This window comes from Bubalus bubalis, chromosome 2, assembly GCF_019923935.1.
Source record: "Bubalus bubalis isolate 160015118507 breed Murrah chromosome 2, NDDB_SH_1, whole genome shotgun sequence".
Lineage (NCBI taxonomy): Eukaryota > Metazoa > Chordata > Mammalia > Artiodactyla > Bovidae > Bubalus > Bubalus bubalis.
Window position 1 is genome coordinate 30,948,992 of NC_059158.1, and position 25,653 is coordinate 30,974,644.

Genomic DNA, 25,653 nt, shown 5'->3' on the forward strand with positions numbered 1-25,653 from the left:
GTTATACGAGTAGTGCAGGAAAAAGAAATGGGGTTCAGCTTGTTCATTGTTTTAGAGGAATAGCGGCCAATCCAGTGATAAATTGTTACAAGTGTTATCAGGGTCTCACCATCAGATCAGCTATTGCTAGTGCTTAGAAGAAAGAATGTAGTCAAAGAGAAAAAGGAAAGAATGGGAGTGTCCTCTCCAGCACTATCTAAATGAGAGTAGAATTAAAGTCTCCTCTTCACGGAAAGGAGAAATAGGGGTAAGTATTCCGTTTCCAATGTACTAGAACACCAGAAATCTTGGAAGCTCAAAGGCACACATTCATTAATCAATTTTACAATAAATATTTACTAAGTACCAAGTACTGCTTTAGGAAAGGGACGTATAAAAATCAAAGTAAGATACAGATACTGCCCTCGAGATCATGGTCTACTCTCTTTAGGGTGAGATGGGCTTCCCTGGTGGCTCAGACAGTGAAGAATCTACCTGCAATGCAGGAGAAATTGGTTTGATCCTTGGGTTGGGGAAGAGTCCGTGGAGAAGGGAATGGCAACCCACTCCAGTATTCTTGCCTAGAGAATCTCATGAATGGAGGAGCCTGGTGGGCTACAATTCTTGGGGTCTCAAAAATTCAGACACGACTAAGTGCATACACACTGAAGATTTGAGTTCTGATTCTGAGTACCAAAATAACTCTGTAAACTCTACATGCCTCCGCTTCTTCTGAATCTCCATTTCCTAATCATTTACTGAAAAGGGAAAATGATCTGTTCATGAAACTCACATGCAATGATGTGTCTCAGGACTCCTTTTGTGTACGTCTCCTCCTTTGTGGGTTCTTCCTTTGCAGGAACACACACGTTATCAATACAGGTCCATTTTAGGAAAGGATATGAATGAGTTATTCATCAAAATTCTGAAAGAGATGGGAATACCAGACCACCTGACCTGCCTCTTAAGAAACCTATATGCAGGTCAGGAAGCAACAGTTAGAACTGGACATGGAACAACAGACTGGTTCCAAATAGGAAAAGGAGTACGTCAAGGCTCTACATTGTCACCTTACTTATTTAACTTATATGCAGAGTACATCATGAGAAACTCTGGGCTGGAAGAAGCACAAGCTGGAATCAAGATTGCTGGGAGAAATATCAACAACCTCAGATATGCAGATGACACCACCCTTATGGCAGAAAGTGAAGAGGAACTAAAAACCCTCTTGATGAAAGTTGAAAAAGTTGGTTTAAAACTCAACATTCAGAAAACTAAGATCATGTCATCTGGTCCCATCCTTCATGGCAAATAGATGGGGAAACAGTGGAACAGTGTCAGACTTTATTTTTTTGGGCTCCAAAATCACTGCAGATGGTGATTGCAGCCATGAAATTAAAAGACTTTTACTCCTTGGAAGGAAAGTTATGACCAACCTAGATAGCATATTCAAAAGCAGAGACATTACTTTGCCAACAAAGGTTCATCTAGTCAAGGCTATGGTTTTTCCAATGGTCATATATGGATGTGAGAGTTGGACTGTGAAGAAGGCTGAATGCCGAAGAATTGATGCTTTTGAACTGTGGTGTTGGAGAAGACTCTTGAGAGTCCCTTGGACTGCAAGGAGATCCAACCAGTCCATTCTGAAGGAGATCAGTCCTGGGTGTTCTTTGGAAGGAATGATGCTAAAGCTGAAACTCCAGTACTTTGGCCACCTCATGCGAAGAGTTGACTCATTGGAAAAGCCTCTGATGCTGGGAGGGATTGAGGGCAGGAGGAGAAGGGGATGACAGAGGATGAGACGGCTGGATGGCATCACCGACTCGATGAACGTGAGTTTGAGTGAACTCTGGGAGTTGGTGATGGACGGGGAGACCTGGCGTGCTGTGATTCATGGGGTCACAAAGAGTCGGACATGACTGAGCGACTGAACTGACTGAACTGAACTGAATTCTTCAAGAGGAATGAAGAACGATGCTTACATAGTGGATCTTCCCAGGCATATTTCCATTTTCATGGAAGACTAACCCCTTAAGTTCAACCATGATTTGCATACTGTAGGAGCTTAATTAGTATCTGCTGATTAGTTGATGGGTTTCCTTGAGAGACCTCTATTTTATTAAAGATTCCCATTCCAGTTAATGTAGTCTACCCCTTGAGAAATCTCAGAAAGTGTCAAAGAGATAATACATTTTAGAAGTTACTGACATTATTTTCATCGGCTCTTTACTTAACATTTCTGGGTCCTAAATTGTTCTCAGTTAATTAGAAGTGAAAAATGTTCTGAAAAGAGTAATGTGAACCTGCTTTGGGTTTTTGTTATTCTTGTAATTGCAGAAATACTCCTGGGTTTTCTTATGTCTCTAAGGATTAGAACTTTCAGATGGTCAAATGGGCAAACTCATCCTTCCAAGGTCCAGTTAGTTGTTTCAGAGTCATAGCTATCTGAAAAGGTTTTCATTTGACTCTTTCTTTTCATTGTTTCTTGATTACTCTTTGCCTAATAGAAATGGTCAGGATAAAGTCCCCGAGGATTCTCAAGACAGAAAGGAATAAGATTTATCCCATGACAGCAATAAGAGTTTCGTACAGCTTTCACTCCTTGAAGCTCTGTTTGGTGGCCTGGTGTATTATCCTGATCCACTGTCATCTCTCTTGATGACTTCAAGAATGAAATACAGCAGTGGGCTGTGAGCGTTTAGCTAAGACCCCAAATGAATCTTCAACCATAAATAAAAGGTGATGGCTACTATTTACTGAGTTTTTAATATGTGCGGAGGACTCAGGTAAACACTTGATGTGGATGATCTTGTTTATTATTCTGAGCAACACACTGTCAGGCTGTTGTTGTTCAGTCACTAAGTCATGTCCAGCTCTTTGCAACCCCATAGACTGCAGCACGGCCCTGGGAGTTTGCTGATTCATGTCCCTTGAGTCTGTGATGCTAACCATCTCATCTTCTACTGCCCTCTTCTTTTGCCTTCAATCTTTCCCAGCATCGGGGTCTTTTCCAATCTGCACATGAGGAAATTGGCACAGAGAGGTTGCTGCTGAAGGTGTGGGGGTAGGAAGTGATGCAGCTGGGATGTGAACTGGGGCGTGAACACAAGAGCTGTACTCAGCGCCCCGCTTCTAGCCTGCTATCCGCCCAACCATTATCCTCTATCCCTGCCTTCGGGAATTAACATCTAACTTTTTCTGCAGTGACTCCTATTGGTTAATTTACGCTGTGATAGAGCTAAATTCAGCTGTAGATCACTGAAAGGGGACAGATTACAGGGAAATACAGTGAGAAGAGAGCCTTTTCAACTGCAAAGAAAGCCTGTACTCATCAGGGATATAATCAAATGACACCAATTCTCACTTAGAGAGGACCCTCTAGGAAATGGTCTCCTTGCTCGGCCCCCTGCTGGGGCTGGTAGAATTGAGCTGGCTTCCCTGAAACCCTGCGGTGCACTTTCTGGAAGTGAGTCTGGTTTGTTCTGTGAGCTGCAGAATGAATCAGATTCGTGGCTGGAAATCTCCCTTTCAGCTTCTTGCCTGCAGAATGAAAGTGATTCTATCAGCTTAGCCTGAATAAGAGCATTCGTGTAAGAAATGCCACAATTAGTTAAATCCAGTTAAAAAAAACCCTCTATTAATCAGCACTTTTCCATAAAGAACTTCTAAGGACAGGGAAGGCAATTTGAAAATAGTCATCACAGAAGAAAACTTTTAAGCTTTTCTTTAGGCCTGGTGTACATTCAATGCAAACTCCCACATTTCTGCAACTTTGTAATATTGTTCAATACTGGCTGTCTATCGTGAGCACACTAATTGTGTGCCAGGTATTTGTATAAAAGGATTCATGTGTCTGGGTCTCCTTTAACACAGCAATTCTTTGAAGCAAATATTGCTTGTTTTTTCCATTTTACAGGTTGGCAATCTAGCCAAATGATGGAGTTCATTATTTGCCAAGGTCATACATCTCATAGATGGTAGTGAGGAAGCTTGGGATTTCCAGGTGGCTCAGTGATAATTACTTTATCTGCCAATGCAGGAGACATGGGAGATGTGGATTTGATCCCTGGGTTAGGAAGATCCCCCTGGAGGAGGGCATGGAAACCCACTCCAGTATTCTTGCCAGGAAAATCCCGTGGACAGAGGAGCCGGGTGGCCTACAGTCCACGGGCTTGCAAAGAGTTGGACACAGTTGAGCGACTGAACATACATTAAGCTTAAATCCACAAAACTCCGTTTTTCAACCAATATGCCAAATTACCTCATTTTATCGATGCATAAAGATGATGAGCCTCAAGTATCTTATTCAGTAAATAATAAAAACTAACATTTATTGAGTGCTTCCTGGGTTCTAAGCCTGCTCTAAGCGTATTACATCTCTTACCTCATTTAATCTTCATGTTAATCCATTAAAATAGGTACCTTTTTAATCCCTATTTTCCAATCTAGGAAAGTGAAATACACAGAAGTTAAACTAATTCACCCCAAACCATACATCACAAAGTGATGGAGCCAAAACTAGAAGCAAAATATATTGCTCCAGAGTATGTCCTTTTAATTGCTACATATAATGCCTTTTTCCCTTGTTTTAAGAACTGGTTGCAGAAGAGGAATACAAGTCTAATGCATTTTAGAAAGATTTCCAATAAAGTTAACCAACCAATAAAAATGGAATCAAAAAGGAAGTTCTGGTTGATTAATTTAATGACGGTTCAAATAATCGGATGATCCAATTCCTGAGCTTCTCGTTTAATTGAGTTTCCACTGATTTCAGGCCATTCTGTTCAGAGAGAATTCTCATTCATGGGAAGTTAAATTTATCTTCATTGGTAAGAAAGGCAGCAAAACCTTGAAGGATGCTGCTAGAAAACTCTCCCTTTGAAGCATTACGCTTTTATCAAGGATTTGTGCTACAACTTTGAAGATTTTCTTTTGAGTGATATTCATAAGAAACCACAATTGTGCATAATTTAAATGTGCTAAGTAAGAGTCCTTCCATTTCAAATGTCTTTCTTAATGATTGAAGCAAACATTTTAAAAGCATTCTCCAGCTCTTGGTGTTATAGAAATCCTAAGTCATCATCACTTCTCCTCTTTGTAGGATAGACGATCCCCCAAGCTTGTAATTAATGAACCATTAACTTCAGGCATACGGATATGATATGGTTTTCAAATGGGACAAATGGGAGTGATTAAACTTCAAAGTGATGACATTTTACTATATCTTCCTAATGGGAGGCACTCAGGCAATGTCCTTCAAATGAATGAACTAATTTTTCTAACTAATTTTTGTTCTTTGAATGTCTTTAGCTCAGTAAATACTTAGAGTATCTTTATTTTCTTTCGTTCAAGTTCTTACTATTTTTTTCTCTTATGTAATCTCCTACTCTGGGTCTTTATTTTTTAAGTACATGCTTATGTTTAGTTTGTGTGTGTTTACTCAGTCATTTCAGTCATATCCAACTCTTTGTGACCCTATGTATGGTAGCCCTGCAGGCTCTTCTGACCGTGGGGTTCTCCAGGCGAGAATACTAGAGTGGGTTGCCATGCCTTCCTCCAGGGGATCTTCCCAATCCAGGGATCACTCTTGACAATTGTAAGGTTTTTAGTCCCACCAGTCATTCTCCCATTCATTGCTCTTCTCTGCTTAAAGCAATGATTTTTTGTTCCTCATGACTCCTTCTTCCTTCTCCTGTTTTAACATCCATGTTATCTTCCTTTCCGAGCATCTTTCCACTACCCACATGCCCAACTGGCTTTCTCTTTTTAGTGAGAATACAACTAAAATATTACTGCCACCAGAAAACCATCCCTTTTACTAGTGACATGGTTTGAAAATTCAGATCCTCCAGGGATTAACTCTCATCCAGTGCTCCTGTTCCAACTCTTACACTTCTAACTCCTACACTCAAAGAATTCAATTTATAAAGTCAACAGTAATAAAAATTTTAATTAACTCATTTTCCAAAACTACTTATTTAGTATAAAATATCAATGTCCTCCAGCCCAAGACCATCTGGAATACTAAGATAATTGAAGAAATTTGGGTTTATTACCTCTCTGCAATCAGGAAGAACACACACCATTGGGGACTATGAAGCATTTTGGGAAGAAGATTTCAGAATGGACGTCTATGATTTTTGAAAGTGTTAGGTGATTTGGAAGAGGGTTGAAGGCAGCATGGTTAGTTACTGTCAGAAAGAGAGGGTAAATCTGTCATCCATTGTCTTTAACAATTCTTATACCTAGAAGGCAAGAAGACCAGACTAAGATTTAAGTGTGATTGATAAGGAGGCAGAAATCAGGACTTTCCTGGTGGTCCAGTGGTTAAGAATCCACCTGCCAATGCAGGGGACACAGGTCCCCTCCCTGATCTGAAAGAATTCCAGATGCCAAGAGGCAACTGAGCCCTCACACTGCAACTACTGAGTCCATGCACCTGGAGCCCGTGCTCAGCAACAAGAGCAGCCACTGCAAGGGAGAAGCCTGCGCACCGCAACTAGAGAGTAGCCCCCAATGGACGCAACTAGAGAAAGCCCATGTGCAGCAGCAAAGACCCAGTGCAGCCAAAAATAAACACATACAAATGTTAAAGAAAGAAAAAGCAGCGATCAGTCCTACCAGTCTCGATGAAAGGATGTTTGGTCTGTTTTGTTTTGGACAATGTTTGCCTTTTGTCTGTGCTCAATCATGATTACAGAGTGGTCTTGTTTTGTTTCAGTCTATCCTCGGTCACAAAGTGGTCCTGTCTGATGTGGTTTTTTTGCCAGACCATCTGTGGACAACTGGACAACACTAAACCTAGCTGTGAGGGCCAGACCAGTTCCAGGCAACAACAAGACCTACTTGACAGCATCCGGCTACCAGGACTGCTTTTTCCTTTCTCAAAAATATACTCCTTTCGTAAAACTGGAAGACATAGAAAGCATTGGGAAGAAAATGAAAAGCTTCCTGGGAGTTTTTTTCTCCCAGAATGGGAATACCAGCGTGAGGGAGAGGCTAAGAAAGCAAGCCACCATGTGCCTGCTGGCTCTGCAGTGGAGTTCAGCTCTTGGCAGCGCTGAGTTCCCGCAGCAAGGAAATCTGAAAAGATAAACTCAGAGTTGCCCTCAAAAGCCAACTCAGCTCTGGTGGGAAAGAGCATAGGAACCAGGTTGCATTCAGAAGCTGGCGTGCATGTGTGCTAAGTCGATTCAGTTGCATCTGACTCTTTGCAACCCTATGAACTGTAGCCCCCCAGGCTCCTCTGTCCGTGCGATTCTCCAGACCAGAATACTGGGGTGGGTTGCCATCCCCTCCTCCACTGGAAGCTGGCATTCCAAGTCAAATGTCACATAGCTTAGATGGCTCACATAGCTTAGAAGCCCAATAAAAAATCAAAATGAAGCAGGGAGCTCAAAGACGGTGCTCTGGGACAAGCCAGAGGGATGGGGTGGAGAGGGAGTGGGAGTGGGGTTCAGCATGGGGGGACACATGTGCACCCATGGCTGATTCATTTTGATGTATGGCAAAAACCACAACATTGTAAAGTAATTACCCTCCAATTAAAATAAATTAATTAATTTTTTAAAAATCAAAATACTTTTCCCACCAGAGCTCAGTGGTGATTTCCACAAACACAACTGCTGAACACATAGTTAACCAAAGCAGAAATAACTGCTCAGGAAAAGTAGAAAGCTTTCTCTGGAGTGAGTCGTGAGGAGAATTATTTTTAACCTCTATTTTTTTTTTTTTTAATGTTGTTGCAATAGGAGATGTCAAACTCTCATGACCTGCTGAGGGCTTACCATGTTCAAGTGAAAGGGTGAGACCCACCAGTTCATCTTCAGAACAGAATTGGGAAGAATCAGAAGTCCACCAAGAAGTGTATCAGAGCCATAAATATATCAAAGAAAAGCCCAGTAATTGGGTCAGTTACAGTAGTTCTGATTGGATTTTATCCTTGTTAAAACTGTTTTCTTTGGAATTCTTGATTTTGGAGAGATTGGGTTTGGGATTAAAATGGCAACTGTAAAATTTGTGTTAGATTTACAGAAGAAAATCGTTACTTTAAAAGAAGTCACTTGCAGTCTAGCCATGAACCAGAGAATCTCCTGTAGCACTGCCAGGCTGTAGGGTAAAAGTTTACACTGGAAGTGCCAGAGTTTAGAGAAATACTGTAAAATGTGGTTGGAATCAGTTTTCAGAGAAGATTTAGCTCACTTTAGAAGTCATATTTATTTGTTATAGAGTGATTGCTTGGGGTTCAGATGGGATTATAAACAGTCCTGAATATTGTTCACCTCACCTAGGACTGAAATGAGTTGCGTTTGGTGGCAAAAATCTATTTTTTTAAATTTTGATCTGTTAAAATATTTCCTCTGGCTGACCTGCACTGCCATGACTAAGGATAAGAATCTACATACTCTTCATTTTCTCATTTCTCAACTGTGAGTAGCAGAATTTATTAAATTATTGTTAAATATGATATGTTAGCAAGCATCCAGCTAAGTTTTCCTGGTTATTGCACAATCCTTCCATTTTCCTTCATTTAGAAAGAGGACTCCCCAACGACATCCCTGAAGAATGTTGGAATATTCAACACACACATACACATGCAAATATTTTGTTTGTATTCATTTCCGCCCTTGCATTGTTCTCTCAGTTCCAATTCTGTCCAAATCATTTCTACTCCTAAGAGTTCTCTCTCTTTTCTTTCATGAAACTTTATCAAAATAAATGTCAGCTATCTAATAATGACCCAGGTGAGACAGATACTTGTTATTTTATTCTAATATAGTTTGCAAATGTATATTATTATAATATAGTGGGAGGAAATTATGATCAAAGTTTGGCAGTCTTCTTTTGAAACATTAAATAAAGTGTGCAATTTGGGCAATAGACTGTCTCTGCCAAGAGAAAAAAATCAATTATAAATGTTAAAAACACAACTACCTTCCTTTAATTTACAAGTGTTGTGCCTTTATTCATGTTATTCCATCAGTCTAGATCACCATTGGCATAATCCTCTGCCTACTAACACCTTTAGGAGCTTTCCCTGATCTCCCAGAGAGAATCGGCTGTATTTTCACAGTACACAGCATACATCTCTACTTAACAAGAGTGCAAGCCTTCTTTTCATATTATGCAAGTTAGCCACTTGCATATTAGCTGCTTTCACCACTCAAGAACAGGAACACTGTTGTTCATAAAACAAACTGAGGCCTTAGCTGAGGATTAAGGCTTTTGGTGGGAATGAGACAAAAGCAAAGAACTGTTAGGACCGGGGTCCCAGGGAGCAATATAATAGAATTAGTTCACATCGTTGTTCAGTGGGGCAAGTCACACTTGTGTATATTTCGTGCATCGCCACCTCAGATGGTCTTTTGAGTAGACACCAGTATTTTCGTTTCAGGTAAGTTGTTTGAACTGAAATAGGACTCTCAGAATACGGGTGAAAATATAGTGAATATGACCCTTTCTAAAAGCTACGGTGACAGTCAGGGATTCTTTCAGGTGAGCAGATGTTCAGAAAAATGACTCTAGCCTCAGAATGGAAACCAGTTAAGAAACTAAGTTAGAAAACGGGATCCTTGTAATTAACAGGCCATCTGGACAGAGCAACAACATAATTCCAAACCCTACTTTCTCCTTGTAGGAGCCACGATCTGTGAAATCATTAAACAGTTTTTTCTCTGGATAGATGCATGGGTGGGTAGGTGGATGGATGGATAGGTTAGACAGACAGACAAGGTTAATACGTACATACATATGTAGCTAAAATAAATGCACAAAATTTTTGGCAGCAGTTATCTGTGTTTTGGGACTCGGAGGGTTTTTTGCACCATTTTCTTTCCATTTTCCCCAATTTTTTATGGAAATGTCTTATTTTTATAATCAGAAAAAAAGGTGATTAAAGCATATGTGTCTATGGTCATATTGTTTTTTCATTTGACTAAACCAATCATTCTCAGTTGGGGGCAATTTTGTCCCCCAAATAGCCTTTGGTAATGTCTAGAGACATGTTTTCTTGTCATAACTGAAGAGTGTGCTCCTGGCATCTAGTGGATAGAGGTCAGGGATGCTTCTAGACATCCTACAACATACACAGTGGTTTCTACAATTCTTATGTTTCAGAAAATATAATCACTATCTCAGAATTACCCAAGTAAAAATGATTTCTGGACTGATGGATATTGGAAAAGATTGTGGTTTTGTTTACCTTTAAGTTTTATATAATTGACTAGCAAGATCCTCGTATCTTAACAAATTCCAATAAATATATATTGGGTTGAGTTGAATTTAAAGTGTATAGTTCTTTGAACACAATTAATATAGGTACAAAGATGCATTGTAAATTTTTGAATTAATAATTAAGGAGTATATTTCTCTAGACCCATCTAGAATCAAGAATTAAGGTTGATTTTTGAATGATGCTAAAGCTGAAACTCCAGTACTTTGGCCACCTCATGAGAAGAGTTGACTCATTAGAAAAGACTCTGATGCTGGGAGGGACTGGGGGCAGGAGAAAAAGGGGATGACAGAGGATGAGATGGCTGGATGGCATCACTGACTTGATGGATGAGTTTGAGTGAACTCCGGGAGTTGGTGATGGACAGGGAGGCCTGGCGTGATGCGATTCATGGGGTCGTAAAGAGTCGGACACTACTGAGCGACTGAACTGAACTGAACTGAATTCAGTAGGAGGTTACTGAGCATCTATCACTTCATCGGATGTTCTGCAGAGTATAAAAGTAATATAAAAAGCATTCCCTGACCTTGAGGAATTTGCAATCCAACCAAAAAGATAGAACATGTCCTGAGAAAATAATCTTGTTCCAGAGCAAAACAACACACGTTTGCGTGCCAAAATGAGTAGCAAATTAGTGCAATAGAAGTTTAAGAAACAGAAAAAAAAGTCAGTATGTCTGGAATTGTCAGAAATGGCTATAAGACAAAGAAGAGAATTGGATTAACAGACTGATGGGTAGAATTTCAACATAAGCAGCAATCAGGGGAAGGTATTGAAAGGCAGAGAAAATAGCATGAACAGAACTTGGAAAGACTGATCATAGGCAGGTTGATAAGGAGTCAGAGAACTACCTGGCTGAGTGGGTAGTAGATTTGAACTGCAGTTCGAATTTAATTATGGTGAAACCTATTTAATTATGGTGAAAATCAAATGAGCATTATTAGGAATACTCTACAGAGTGAAGTAATAAAGAGAAAAACAAATATCATATATTAATGCATATATGTGGGATCTAGAAAAATGGTATAGATGATCCTATTTGCAAAGCAGAAATAGGGACACAAACATAGAACAAATATATGGTTAACAAGGGGGAAAGCAGGTGGTGGGAGGAATTGGGAGCTGGGGATTGACATATAAACCCTATCAATACTATGTATAAAATAGACAACTAATGAGAACACACTGTGTAGTGCAGGGAACTTTCCTTAATGCACTGTGGTGACTTGAATGGGAAGAAAGTCCACAAGTGAGGAAATATATGCATATGTATGGCTGATTCATTTTGCTTATAGTAGAAACTAATGACTCAAATGGTAGAGTCTGCCTGCAGTGCAAGAGACCTGGGTTCAGTCCCTGGGTCAGGAAGATCCCCTGGAGAAGGAAATAGCAACCCACTCCAGTATTCTTGCCTGAGAAATCCCATGGATGGAGGAGTCTGGCAGGTTGGGGTCACAAAAGAGTCAGACATGACTTAGTGACTAAACAACAACAATACAACATTGTAAAGCAATTGTACTCCAATAAAAATTATGAAAAAATGAAAACCTTGTAAAATATCTAAACCTGTGAATGGGATAAACATGCCATCCCCAAAGTTGTGTTTTCAGTCTTCATCACAGAGTGATTATTTGACGTGAAAGGAGTTAGCTTCATCTTCCCACACGTACAGACCTTTCTACTATATAAAGCAACAACCTGGCCTATATAATGTACCTAATATTCCATAAAAGTGGCCAAAAGCAGAGACAAGCCAGATTTAGCCGTAGCCTCAGGTAGCATTTTCCCCACTGTGACTGCAAAGATAGCAAGAGTCCTCATTTCAGAAGAGAAGTCCTCTAATTAAAGAGTGATTTTAATTACTTTAACTAATATCCTAATATTATGCTTTTGTCAAGAGAATCAGAGAACAAGTATTCCATTTGGTCAAGGAGTCTTACAGAAGATAGAAATGAATAATTAATGTTGTTCAGAATTGTTAATCTTAATTCAGTACACATAGATGTAGAGCTAGTAATTAGTTTCCAGAAAAAAATAGATCATTGACTCAAAACAAAACAAAAAAAAACTTGCCTTATACTTAAATGTACTCTTCAAAACCCTTTCTAATCATTAGGATAAACATATCTTTCCTGACTGGAGACCCAAAAGAAATAACATTGGAGAAGGAATAGGTTTTATACTGTGGACAAAAAGAACTCCAATGCAATAACAATTGATAATTAATAAAAGAAGAATTCCCAAGAAGAATGAACCAATGTGTCTTTAAAATAAAAAATTAGCATTTATACCATTAAACCTATACATACTGTAGTCAAATTAACTATAAAATGAGAATTCTTAGATACCCATAAAAGAGGTTTTGGTAAATGTGAACTTACCTATAAAGTTTTGTTGGCTGGGAAAATATTTAGCTGCATATAATAGCCTCAATTACAGTGGCTTAACCAAACGGAGATTTTGTTTTCTTTAAAGAGAATTCAAGAGGAAAGTAGGCCTTGGTTCTTACTGATGGCTTCATGATGCCATTTAGAACAAAGTCCCTTCTGATTTTCTAATAAGCATCCTTAGATGACTTCCAATTGCATTGCATTGCCCAGAAGTGCATCATGTGAACCATCCCTAGCTGAAAGGCAGGCTGAGAAATATTGTTTTTAATTGTATGCATTGCAGCTCCAAATAAAACTAAAAAAGAAGTAGAAGCATTATAGAGACCAATTAGCAACTCTTTTCAACAACACAAAATCAGTGATTATGCTAAGACCCTAAGCATTACAATAGGTTTGTTAAAACACTGCTAAGTGAATTGGGTAACACATAGCTCCAATATCCAGGTGCCACACAAGTCTATTTTCTAGGATTGCTTAAACTAGGTCATTTTGTGCCTTTAAACTACATTTCTCTCTAATGAATTTCTTGGAGAACAGCCCAAGCACAGCTTGTATCCATTCATAGAGAATGTTTGTGTGTAGGGTTGATAATCCTACAAGAGCAAGAGTGATCCATGAAGATTTCCAGTCAGTCAGAAAGTTTCCAGTTGTTATTCCTGGGTGATAACTGACAGAGCTAATCCAGAGAAGTGGGAAAAAAAGGGTTAATTGAAAATACGGTATCGTACTTTTATTTCCCAGCTGCTTTCTCTCTGTTATTTTAGTAAAGAAGCAAGTGGTAGTATCTTAAGAACTGTCAAGCTCCTAAAAAAAAAAAAAAAAGCTCAGTATCTAACTGTATCTGGCACATAATAGGTGCTCAAGGAATAGTTCTTGAATAAACCTTTTATCTGTTTACCCTTATCAAAATGTGTACAGAAACTGGTTAAAAATAAGCATTCTCCATCCACTTTAATGGAACAGTCAAACATTCAATCATCACCCACTGTTTGTGAATAAAAGCTCTCTGAGGAACTGCTTGCCATGATCTCTCCCCGAGAAGGACTTATTCTGTATTTTGTGTGACCTGGCAGATTTTTTCTGACTCACATCCAATGTTAATTAATCAAATCTATAGGAATTGGTTTCTAAGCTATTTGGCTATCAAGCAGATTATTAACATTGTAAAATCAATTTAAAGCCATTTTCAAGTGTTTAAAATCCCCTTAAAATTTCTCAAATCAGCATATAAGTCAGTTTGAGATGGAGCTTGGGGACTATCAGTCAATACATCAGTTGATCAAGCACTGAATTTATGTTGAGCAGCATTTAAAGATGGGTGAATAACAGCCCCTGCCCTTGATGACTTATGATCCATTTAGAGAGACAATATGTGTGCGGGGGTGGGGGGGAATCATGAAATAGTGTCACATTGCATTTATAATTTGTCAAATGAATAGAAGAGACAGTAAATGATTCTTTTTTCCCAGAATACCAATTAGTTTGGACTTGACTAAAACAGAAACATGAATCAAATACATCCTGGTATGTAACTGAAATTTGAGACCTTGGTAGGAGAATCACAGCACTTTGAAGATTAGAGTGTGACATACTGGTTAGCATAGATAAGCTATAAAGAATCCACTTGAACCATAGGAAGCAATGAAAACAATTGTTCTTTTCCTTCTCTCTTTAAATTAGGTCATGGAACAAAAGGAGTATTTGAGCTTCTATCTGGATGGCGGAGAACCAAAGAGAATTTGCCCTTCAAAGACAGGGTAGCAGATGCTTATTCGGACGTGATGGTGACCTATACCATGACCAGCTCCCTGTACTTTATCACCTTTGGCATGGGTGCCAGCCCATTCACCAACATAGAGGCTGTGAAGGTCTTCTGTCAGAACATGTGCGTCTCCATCCTGTTGAACTACTTCTACATTTTCTCCTTCTTTGGCTCCTGTCTGGTCTTTGCTGGCCAACTAGAGCAAAACCGCTACCACAGCATCTTTTGCTGTAAGATCCCTTCTGCAGAATACCTGGACCGCAAGCCTGTGTGGTTCCAGACAGTGATGAGTGATGGACATCAACAGACATCCCATCACGAGACGAACCCTTACCAGCACCACTTTATTCAGCACTTCCTCCGTGAACATTACAATGAATGGATTACCAATATCTACGTGAAGCCATTTGTGGTCATCCTCTATCTCATCTACGCCTCCTTCTCCTTCATGGGGTGCTTGCAGATCAGTGATGGAGCCAACATCATCAATCTACTAGCCAGCGAGTCCCCAAGCGTTTCTTATGCCATGGTTCAGCAGAAATACTTCAGCAACTACAGCCCTGTGATAGGATTCTACGTCTACGAGCCCCTCGAGTACTGGAACAACAGTGTCCAGGAGGACCTTCGGAGACTCTGTAGTGGGTTCACTGCAGTGTCCTGGGTGGAGCAGTATTACCAGTTCCTGAAAGTGAGCAACATCAGTGCCAATAACAAGAGTGATTTTATTAGTGTCCTACAAAGTTCGTTTTTAAAAAAGCCAGAATTCCAGCATTTTCGAAACGATATCATCTTCTCCAAGGCAGGAGATGAAAGCAACATCATTGCTTCTCGCTTGTATCTGGTGGCCCGGACAAGCAGAGACAAGCAGAAGGAAGTCATAGAAGTGCTGGAAAAGTTGAGGCCTCTGTCCTTGTCAAAGAGCATCCGGTTCATCGTGTTCAACCCCTCCTTCGTGTTCATGGACCATTACAGCTTATCTGTCACCGTGCCTGTTCTGATTGCAGGCTTTGGTGTCCTCCTGGTGTTAATCCTGACTTTTTTCCTAGTGATCCACCCTCTGGGAAACTTCTGGCTAATTCTTAGCGTCACCTCAATAGAGCTGGGCGTTCTGGGCTTAATGACACTATGGAACGTCGACATGGATTGCATTTCTCTCTTGTGCCTTATCTACACTTTCAATTTTGCCATTGACCACTGTGCACCACTGCTTTACACGTTTGTACTAGCGACTGAGCACACCCGAACACAATGTATAAAAAGCTCCCTTCAAGAGCACGGGACAGCCATTTTGCAAAATGTTACTTCTTTTCTTATTGGGTTGGTCCCCCTCCTATTTGTGCCTTCGAACCTGACCTTCACACTGTTCAAATGCTTGCTGCTCACCGGGAGTTGCACACTTCTGCACTGTTTTGTTATCTTACCTGTGTTCCTAACCTTTTTCCCCCCTTCTAAAAAGCACCACAAGAAAAAGAAACGTGCCAAACGAAAGGAGAGAGAGGAAATCGAATGCATAGAAATTCAAGAGAACCCTGATCACGTCACTACCGTCTGAAGGGTGTAGACTAATGGATTATTTTTCTTTTCCAGTATCGCACGATGATGCAGGGCCGATAAAGCTCAGACCTCAGCTGCTTGGGCTGGCCAGGGGTAACAAGGCAAGTCAGATGAAGAGTGAATTATTTATAACACGTCAAGGTGTCCACTTCCAGGGGGGCAAGAGGGACTCAAAGAAGGGGAAAAAGCTCTTTGAAACCTTGTTCTCCACTAAAGACAAGTTTCTGGATGTGATCTTAAGAGCTCTTCCAAGGAACAGACAAATCGACGGAGTGTTAGAAGGCCAAAGGAACAGCTACTTTTAAAAATAAAATGCTTAGGAGAGATTGAGTAGAGAAGGTGGGGGCCTCCAAATAGCAGAGAAGACTTCAGAAATGTCAAAATTGCCATGGCACTTTTCATATTTGTTTTTTGAATAGGTTGGTCAAAGGAAACCTATGCACTTGGGAAGTACATGTCTAATCCTGTCTAAACCAAAGGACTTCCCGACTCATTTTACATGTACATATATATGTATATATGCATATATACATATACGTAGATTTGTCTTTAGTGTACATCGATGTCTGTGTGGAGGCAGGTGCCCATTTGCAGGTGGGCTGGCCTTTCTTTAGAGAGTCCAATCAGCCTTAGCCAAATCTATATATGTTAATGGCCACTCTACATCAACTCAAGTGGTGCAGCAGCAAGAGCATTTTTCAGCTGTGCACTAGGCAAAATAAACAGATATGGGCCCATCATATTCATACACCATGTTGTCAATCTTTGAGATCCTTGCTTTGGATGACTTGGCAAAAAAACACAAAAGGCATTTGAATTAATTGCCATGGGGGCAAGGTTTCAAATCTCATGTTAATGCTAAATAGTTACTGTGGCTTTTTATTGGCTTAAAATGGTTCTCTGTATTTGGGAAGGCTGATTTAGCTGCTTTTAGGGAGCTCACCCACTGCAAATGAGCATGTATTGTCCATACAAATGTGTATAAGGGTGCACAAGTGTGTGTGTGAGAGAGAGAGAGAGAAAGTCGAGGTATTCCATGGTTACAGTATTCTCATTTTAGATGGTGAAAATATACTGCCTTGGAATATAGGTAATGAACATAGGAGAAAGTGAACGGAACTCGGAAACTTGTTGCAGAATGAAATAGAGTAAATGAACCATCGCCACTCACCATGTCCCCTCAACTGGTTCTTAGTGTTAAAAAAAAAATATTCTAATCCTATAAAATCTAGTGTGTTCCTTGCGTTAATATTTGGAACATTAACCCAGGCCACGATCACCACAGTAGTGGTCTCTATAACTACTGCAGTATTGTTTTGTAGCTTCTTGCAATATCATTTTTTTTTGTTACCTGAAAAGTGCTTGTCGGTTGGCCTGCCTCCTAGGATGATTGTTGCTCTCCATGAGTGACATAGTAACTGTAACTGCTGCTGAATTCTCTCTCAAAAAAAGTACTGAGGTAAAGGTTTTCATTGCGTTAAAATTTACAACTGCTCCCCAGCAGATAGACTCAATCTGTTGGGTGCTTCCTTGGATGAATGCTGTGCTTCCTGTCACAGAAAATTACTAGAAAATGCCTTTTCCCATGCCAAGTTGTAAAATCAGTTAATTTTCAGGTAGGACTTCACAAATGTCCAATAATCATAAAATCTGCTAGTCAACTCTTTTAACTGGAAGAGCACTACTTTCTGCACCAACTTTGGTTGCATAATTTAAATGAATTTAGAATATTAAAATCTCTAACAAACAAACAAAAAGCTTCTGGACTCAGGTTCAGAAAAGAGATGCAAACCATTCCATTCCGATTTCAGTGTTTTTTAAAAAAATGAAATTGGTAGGTGAATGAAGTAATGAAACAACCAAATGAGCATACTTTTACAAATGAAGGATTTACCTGAATATTAAGGGAAAGGAGAACTGTTTCTTTACGGCTTCTTTTTAGTTAAATGAAAAACATTTAACTAAATTTCATTTTATTGAATGGGGAGTTTGTTTCGTCCTACCTTGAGGTTATTGAGTTTCTATTGGAAATGATCCATGTCTTCTCGATTGTGTTCATGTGGGGAAAATAGCAATAGACGGAATATGGAAAATACTTGCCATGACATAAGATTATTGTTCATACATTATGTGTAACGTCGCGTCGCAGATAAGTCTAGCCTTTTGCCTCCTGAGCTGCTCTGCTAGGATGAACTGGTATTTGACACTAGCAGACCTATAGACCTTGGTCTTATATCTGAAAGGGAAGTTTTTGAGGCATTGGGTGTTTGGATGGAGGAGACAGGACTCTTCTTTCACAGTTGACTCATCATTTGTGAAGATTGGTTTTACATCCTTTTCAAAAGATGGGAGGTCATCAGCTGAGAAATCCCATTAGCTATCAGTCCATTTCTTTGTAAAATGTGCCATACTCCATTACTTTACCAACTTTTAAAAAAGCTTGCCTATTTGAGTCATTTTTTTTTTCTTGATTACCTTAGACAATTCCACATGCAAAGAAGATTGGCAGGTTGGTTTATAAAGAAAGGATCAAGCATGCCAGTTGCCAAATGCATGTGGGAATAGTGGCATAGCTACCCCACCACGGGGGCAGTTCTAATATCATGCCCCCATCATTGAGACAGTCTCTATTTGGACAGGGAAAACAGTTCTTTTTAGGTTAGATCTTCAAGGATCAAAGTGACTAAGAAAAATATGAATTTCTCATTGTTCAAGTGACTAGAGGTGTGGAATTTTGGAAGGGACATTATCTTTTCCAGGACACCATGGTACTCTTTAGTGAACTGCAGCAATAATTTATTGAAATGGAACTTCTTGTTCTGGAAAAGTTAATATACCACACAAAATGCCCTAACTTAGTCCTTGGAAGCAATTTAAGTCTAGGAAGAATGTAGAATGTAACTGAGCATCGTCTGACCTCCCAACCTCACTGTGAAACAGACATTTCCAAGAATTCCATTCACTGAATGCCAAGATGAATCCTAAAATAGAAGATCATGATTTGCAAGTGACACCAAACCTCTGCCTTTATCAGTAGCTGGTGTGCAACTCTTCAAGTTTTTCAAGTTTATTCCCACTGTCTTTAGTCCATTTGTGAAATATTGATGGTGTTCAAATTAGGAACTTTTTTACTTCTAGAAGATGACCTATTGAATCCTAGAAAAGAAGAACGCTATGGGAAATATCTCAGATGTGTAGAATATTTTATTTTGCTGAAACATGGTTTTTCCCTTAAAGTGAGAGAATTTTAAAGTCTCAAAAACCAAAGTCCAAACCCTTTCTGAATTTAAACTGGAATGTGGATTTGTTTCCTCCCACTGGAATTTAAATATGAATTAGAGAGAGCTGTAAGAGCTGCACGCTCCATGATGGTTACTAAAGCTTCAAAGAGGTACTCACCTAAATGACAGAAAGGAGATTTGGCTAACAGATTCTTTCCCTCTTATTCGTTAAAGATAATCATATGCCAACTTAGACCTTGCACAAGTTTTTTAAATGAAAAGTATACTTAAATGTCATCCCATGAATTCTTTCAGGGACCAGTAAACCTCTTTGAAGGTTGTGCACGAATATTCTGTGAAAGAATTATCCTCCACTGTGGCTGTATCATGTGAGTGTTTCTTTCCCATTTTATTCCTATTTATTTCCACGGAGTTTTTGGTTTTACCTTGTGAGATTAGAAGAAGAATTAAGATAAATGAAGCTCCTGTGATGCCCTAATAGCCATTCTTGATTGTTGAATTCAATAGGATGAGAGCTTGGTCCATTTTGTAATTACCCATTGCACTTTCCCATAACAAGCTGATCCTCCTAGGCTTGTGGTTAGAGCTAGGGATTAACTATTGCCATTCAGAATTACATGTATTTTTTATAAGTTGACTGTAAATACTATAATTACAGTCATATATTTTTATGACCAAGTAGTTATGAATGCCTAGCACTATGCATGCATTGTTACTAATAGTACACAGACTTTTAAAGACACTATTTTCATGGTTATTGCAACTTTTAGTAAAATTCTATCACCTATTCATAAATGCCTTGTAGGTTTTGGTCCCAAGGACCTAAAATTCACAGAAATTTCCATCCCAGGAGGAACAGTTTAAAAACTGCCCTCCCTGGGTGTCAATGGCAGCAACCTCTTCTAGAATGTCCTCTGGAAAATCCTGGAGAGTACGTCTGGCTTCCAGGTAAAGGACATAGCAGATTTTATGTTAGTCAGTGATTAAGCACACCTGAGTGTCCTGTGTTTGCTAATCTCAAAGTGAACCGTGTCATGCCTTGAGAATGGAATTTAGGTGTTGTCTCCTGTGAACTGGGGAACTCAGTCATTCCCTTGACCTCTTTCTAGAGGAATCCTTCTGTTCAGTCTATTTTGTTGATGTTTGCAAATGATACTGATAATCCTTTCAAATGGAAGCCTGAAAACTGTCATTTATACCAAAATAGACTTAGGAGCACTTTCATTCCCTTTAAAAACAAACAAAGCAAAGACACTTCTTGCTTTTTCTGTCTTACAAACAACAAAAAAAAATGGTGACAAATTTTATGACACTGACTCAAAATCTATCCAGCGCTGAATTGGCATGCCCTTGAAATCTCCCCATCTTCAATCTAAATACAAAACTCAGCATCATCACTGTGGTGCAGGCATTTATCCCAATCTTCTAAGCAGTGATCTGCCAAAAGGTTGTAGAGAGGGGAAATGAGCTAAATATTTTTCTACTGGTTTGTCTTCAGAATTATGACAGCAAATATTATTTACCAAATGAGAGCAGTGACATCATGAATGAGAGCAAAAAGCCTGTTTGCATCAGGTTCTGCCCAGGAGGGACTATATATAGATATCACAAACAGCAAATTGCTTTGATTTCTAAACTAAATGGCCAAGGTTTGATCCACCATCATGTTTTCATTGGAAGGGCGAGGATGTTGTTCTGTGCTTGAAGTGTTGTGGAACTAGATCAGGCAGCAATTGAAATAAGATTGAAAGGATATTGAGAAATAATCTCTCATGCTTAAAAATTAAGATGTGTATACATTGGGCAGAGAACAGGTGAGAAAATTCCATATATTTTACAGTTTAAGATATAGCACAGAGAACTGCATGGTGCCTCAAAACTATAGATTCTTAACTGCTACAAAATTGAACAAATGCCAACAAACTCCATTTGAAGATTGCCTTCTCATTTGTCAGATTCATAACCTGACCTTTGCGGATAAAGTGCTCCTGAATTTCCAACCATGAATCAGAACCATAGATCATTCTGTGAATGAAAGTGGGATACTAGCCTGTCTCCTCGAAGACAAGCTTCCAGTTAGTACCCAGATAAGCATTATCTGGGCAGGCCGTTGGCATTGCTCTGACTTTGTGCATCTTTGACATATAATGAGTATTTTGTTGACGTTTTCTCTGTACTTAATTAGGGCCTCTCTGTTGCTGCTAGAGAAGTTCCTTGCTTTTCTCATGATATGGAGAATGATTCAAAGAGAAAGCACATGCATGTGTATTTAGTTGGGTCTGACTCTTTGGGACACTTTGGATTGTAGCCCACCAGGCTCCTCTGTCCATGGGATTTCCCAGGCAAAAATACTGTGGTAGGTTGCCATTTCCTTCTCCAGGGGATCTTTCTGACCCAGGAAGATCCTCATTGCAGGCGGATGTTTTACTCGCTGAGCCATCAGGGAAGCCCAAAAGAGAGAAGTATATAGGGTTAAAAAATCAGATACTGGAATAGTATAGCTGACTAGTCTACAGATAATATCAAATATCTTCTGCAGCTCTAAAGATGTTGTCAAGATCAAATGGGCTTACACCTTCAAATGTGAAGATCTAAAAGCTAGAGATTTTTTTTAATATAACAAAGTATTTATTAAAAATTATTACTAATTTTCACTTTTATAAATTATGCAAAGTCAGTCCCTACTATTTTTCCCAGCTGAAGTTTTCCCTAAGAAAGTTCTTATGGGTCATACTATTTATGAAGTCTTAAAAATCAGAAGGAAACTTCAGAAACAAAAAGATAAGAACACCTACTGGTTACGAGTGGTTCCTGCTCCATGTCGCATGTTTGTACTTATCTGAACGGGGGTCTTTAGAAGTCACGCGTCACTGTGTTCTGATTTCCCATATTGCCAATGGCATGGCCAGATAGTATAGCATGGCTTCACTTCCCTCTATTTCCATAGTCATTAGAGCAACTGCATTACACCAAGGGTTCTGTCAAACCAGTGGAGAAATAAGAACTTTAATGCTTTGGACAATTTCACTGAAGAATATCCTAGGAGGAGCTAGAAAGACTGCCATCAGTAAGGGACAAGGGAAGGGTATTATACATGTGTTACCTTTCAGTCTTGTATAAATTTATTAACTTGCATTTTTGTACAGCCAACCTGCAGTATGTTGTGGGGAACATTTAAGTTATTTCATATAAAACAGTCAACAGAATCTCTCCCTGGAAACTGAAATAGTAACACCTTCCATCATTCTGTTTGGTTCACTGGTTATTGGTAGACACAAGAAAGCTGGAAGAAACCCAGACTGTCATATTCCTATATGCTCTGCTGTGGTATGCGGCATCTCTTTTGAGGGAGAGTCAGGAAATTCTGGCACCTTTTTTTCTCAAACATAAAATGTGCTAGATGCTGATAAATTAGACTTTAAACTCACCAGTGCAAGTTATCTCAAAGTTTTGGCAGAGTTTAAGCAACAATTTTATTATACTTCCCCATTAATTATGCATATTTTTCAGCAATAGATTTTCTTGCCCTTAAATAGGAAATCTGTCTCAGTTGAAAAGGGCAGCGATCTCTCCAAGCTACCTCAAAAAGGTACTAAAAGACAAAATGGCAGGCAACCTTTGATTAAATGGCAATGTGTTAAAGCCACAAAGCAATATTATTTGTCAGCTCTTCTTGATGCTCTTTTCCTTTGTAAATTTAGACTAGACTAAATGTGAAAGGAATAGCCTATGTGCAGTTCTACTTGTGCATTCTGATTACTAATATTCATTTCTATGAAATCTCTCAGGACTGTTGTCTGGTATCTCTCTGCAGACATCTCAAAACGTGATTCAGAAAGAGAGCAACCCGACATTGCCTATGAGGCAGTGGTCCACATAGTGAGGTGCACAATCAAATAATCTGTGGAATCTTCAGTAAAAAATCCAAGTGCACTTCTTCTCAATGGAGGGAAAACTCTTATTTGTTTGCCCTAAGCAAACAGAAAGAGATGAAGTTGCCAGTATTCGGCACTGCGCTTAGGTTTTCTTTTTCACTAGATGCCATTACTATTACTTTTAGCTAAACTGGAGTTCTGAAACAGAAGTCACTTCTGGAAACATTAGAATCAGTGAAGAGAAAACTGTTAGTCAGAAACACTCTCCACTCATGCATAGACAATTTGTAGGAATGAGAGTTAACGTTGAGGACTTTTATTTCCTGTCTTCTCCTAAAACAAAAACCCACTTGCTCTTAATCCTAGCTAATCAAATGCTAATTTCTACAACAAAATAAAGGATAATGATAGAAAGTGTGAAATTGTGAGACTCTAATGTCTTATCTAGATACTTATCTAATGGCAAACCAGCATTTTCAGACATATTTCTCTGTAAGAACATTCTTTTGTTTAATATTCTGTGACATATAGATTCTTACCACCTGTTGTTCATGAAAACAACCTCACTTATCACTTCTAAAATAGTGCAAAAAAACTAATAAGCCATTTAAAGCTCTCTTCTCTGTAATTCGGTATCTTGGACTCTAAAACTAAAGCTCCTTATTGAGGAAAGTTTAAAAAAGAATTCTGAACAAAAACGTCAATGTCAAAAAAAAATATGTATATTTCCTAAGTTGTATTCTCACTCCAACATATCTTCAAAATCGGGAACTGCCTGAATGCCCAGTTTTTAAACCTAACTAAGAAGCAAGAATTTCCATGTGAGTCTTCAAAAGTCTCCAAATTCCCTGAATTTGTTCTGTCATCAAAATTTATCTCAGTTCAATCTAAGCAAAAAAATAATTTATAAATCAGATTTTTCTGACTATAATAAAAATAAAGAAATAGCAAATTATTCCCCATAGGTTTATGTGTGCAAACATATATTTAATAATTAATCTCCTAACTCAATCAAAGGACATTATGTTGCAAATGTTCCCTTGTTTATTTCATTGTTTTCATACTTTGTGCACAGAGATATAATAATTTTAATTTTCTCAAGATTACTTTGTTTAGGAACTGTGTGATCTAAAGTCTAAAGGTAAAAATCTTAAGAAAAATAACACAGTCTTAGCTACTTGCAAAAATGTCAACTCAGTTATATTTATTATAATACCATTAGGCAAAATTATTCACAGTATTTCTGGCTATGTTGACCTTTTATTTTATAAACAACAAAAGTCTGGCTCCATTAGTCATAATAAGGAACAGTTAGCATATTAAAACAGCGATAGATGATACAGGTGCTTACTCTTTCATTATGAGGGTCCATTAACTTCACCAGTTCTTTCTAGGTCACAGTCTCACATGCTTCTAACTAGGATATTCGTAGATTCACTTTCCTCACTTTCATTTCTTATCGCTAATATTAAATGCCCCACAGAATGTAAGGTTCCATGACCTCTTCCTCTAACCTCAGTGAGATCCTTGGGCTCCCTATTCTTTAGAGAAAGATTCTTCTAGGCTAGGAATTAAACTTCTTAAATATAACATCCCATGACATCATAGTGTAACATAACAATCTATACTTCGATCTTTTATTGAATTACAGGTTAAAAATTATAAAAATTACCCTTTAAAAATATAATACATGCATTTAAAATAATACCATGATAGTATATATCAAGGATTCCTACTTGGTTAGGCTAAGGTTTGAAGCAAACACAAGATACCTTGGCATTCTTGAAACATATATTTTACAAGTCTCTAAGTTTACAAATATCTTTATAATGTGTAAATCACTGAAGTGTTACTGAAATAGATGGCCTTTGTGTGCATGCCTGCATGCGTGCTAAGTTGCTTCAGTCGTGTCCAACTCTTTGCAACCCTATGCACTGTAGCCCCTGGCTCCTCTGTCCATGGGATTCTCCAGGCAAAATTACTGGAGTGGGTTGCCATGCCCTTCTGCAGTGGATTTTCCCCACCCAGGGATTGAACCCACACCTCATGTCTCCTGCAATGGCAGGCACTTTCTTTACCACCTGGGAAGCCAGATGGCCTTCCAGGCAATAGTACTGAAATGGATTTTAATTTCCTTCTCTAGAGGATCTTCCCAACCCAGGGCTCAAACCCGGGTCTCCCACATTGTAGACAGATGCTTTACCATCTGAGCCACCAGGGAAGTCCTAAAGATCCCTAATAATTGTATTAACTTGAAATCTAAAGTAATTTATCATCAGTTCAAACAAATTCTGTCTAAAACTTCTCACTTCATTCAGTTTAGTCGCTCAGTTGTGTCCGACTCTTTGCGATCCCATGGAATGCAGCACGCAAGGCCTCCCTGTCCATCACCAACTCCCAGAGTTTAAATGCATGTCCATTGAGTCGGTGATGCCATCCAACCATCTCATCCTCTGTTGTCCCCTTCTACTCCTGCCTTCAATCTTTCCCAGCATCAGGGTCTTTTCAAATGAATCAGCCCTTCGGATCAGGTGGCCAAAGTATTGGAATATCAGCTTCAATATCAGTCCTTCCAATGAACACCCAGGACTGATCTCCTTTAGGATGGACTGGTTTGATC

General features: G+C 39.0%; 1 protein-coding gene across 2 annotated transcripts in view; it reads left to right on the plus strand.

The window, feature by feature from the left end:
• PTCHD4 (patched domain containing 4) overlaps window positions 1-25,025 on the plus strand; it is a 204,451-nt gene extending 179,426 nt beyond the window's left edge. For both annotated transcript variants that reach the window (XM_025268751.3, XM_006076113.4), the window contains one exon: window positions 14,281-25,025. In XM_025268751.3, the coding sequence (XP_025124536.1) occupies window positions 14,281-15,914 (1,634 nt within the window). In that variant the 3' untranslated portion in view covers window positions 15,915-25,025. The remainder of the gene's footprint in view (window positions 1-14,280) is intronic.
• Window positions 25,026-25,653: the final 628 nt, after the last annotated feature.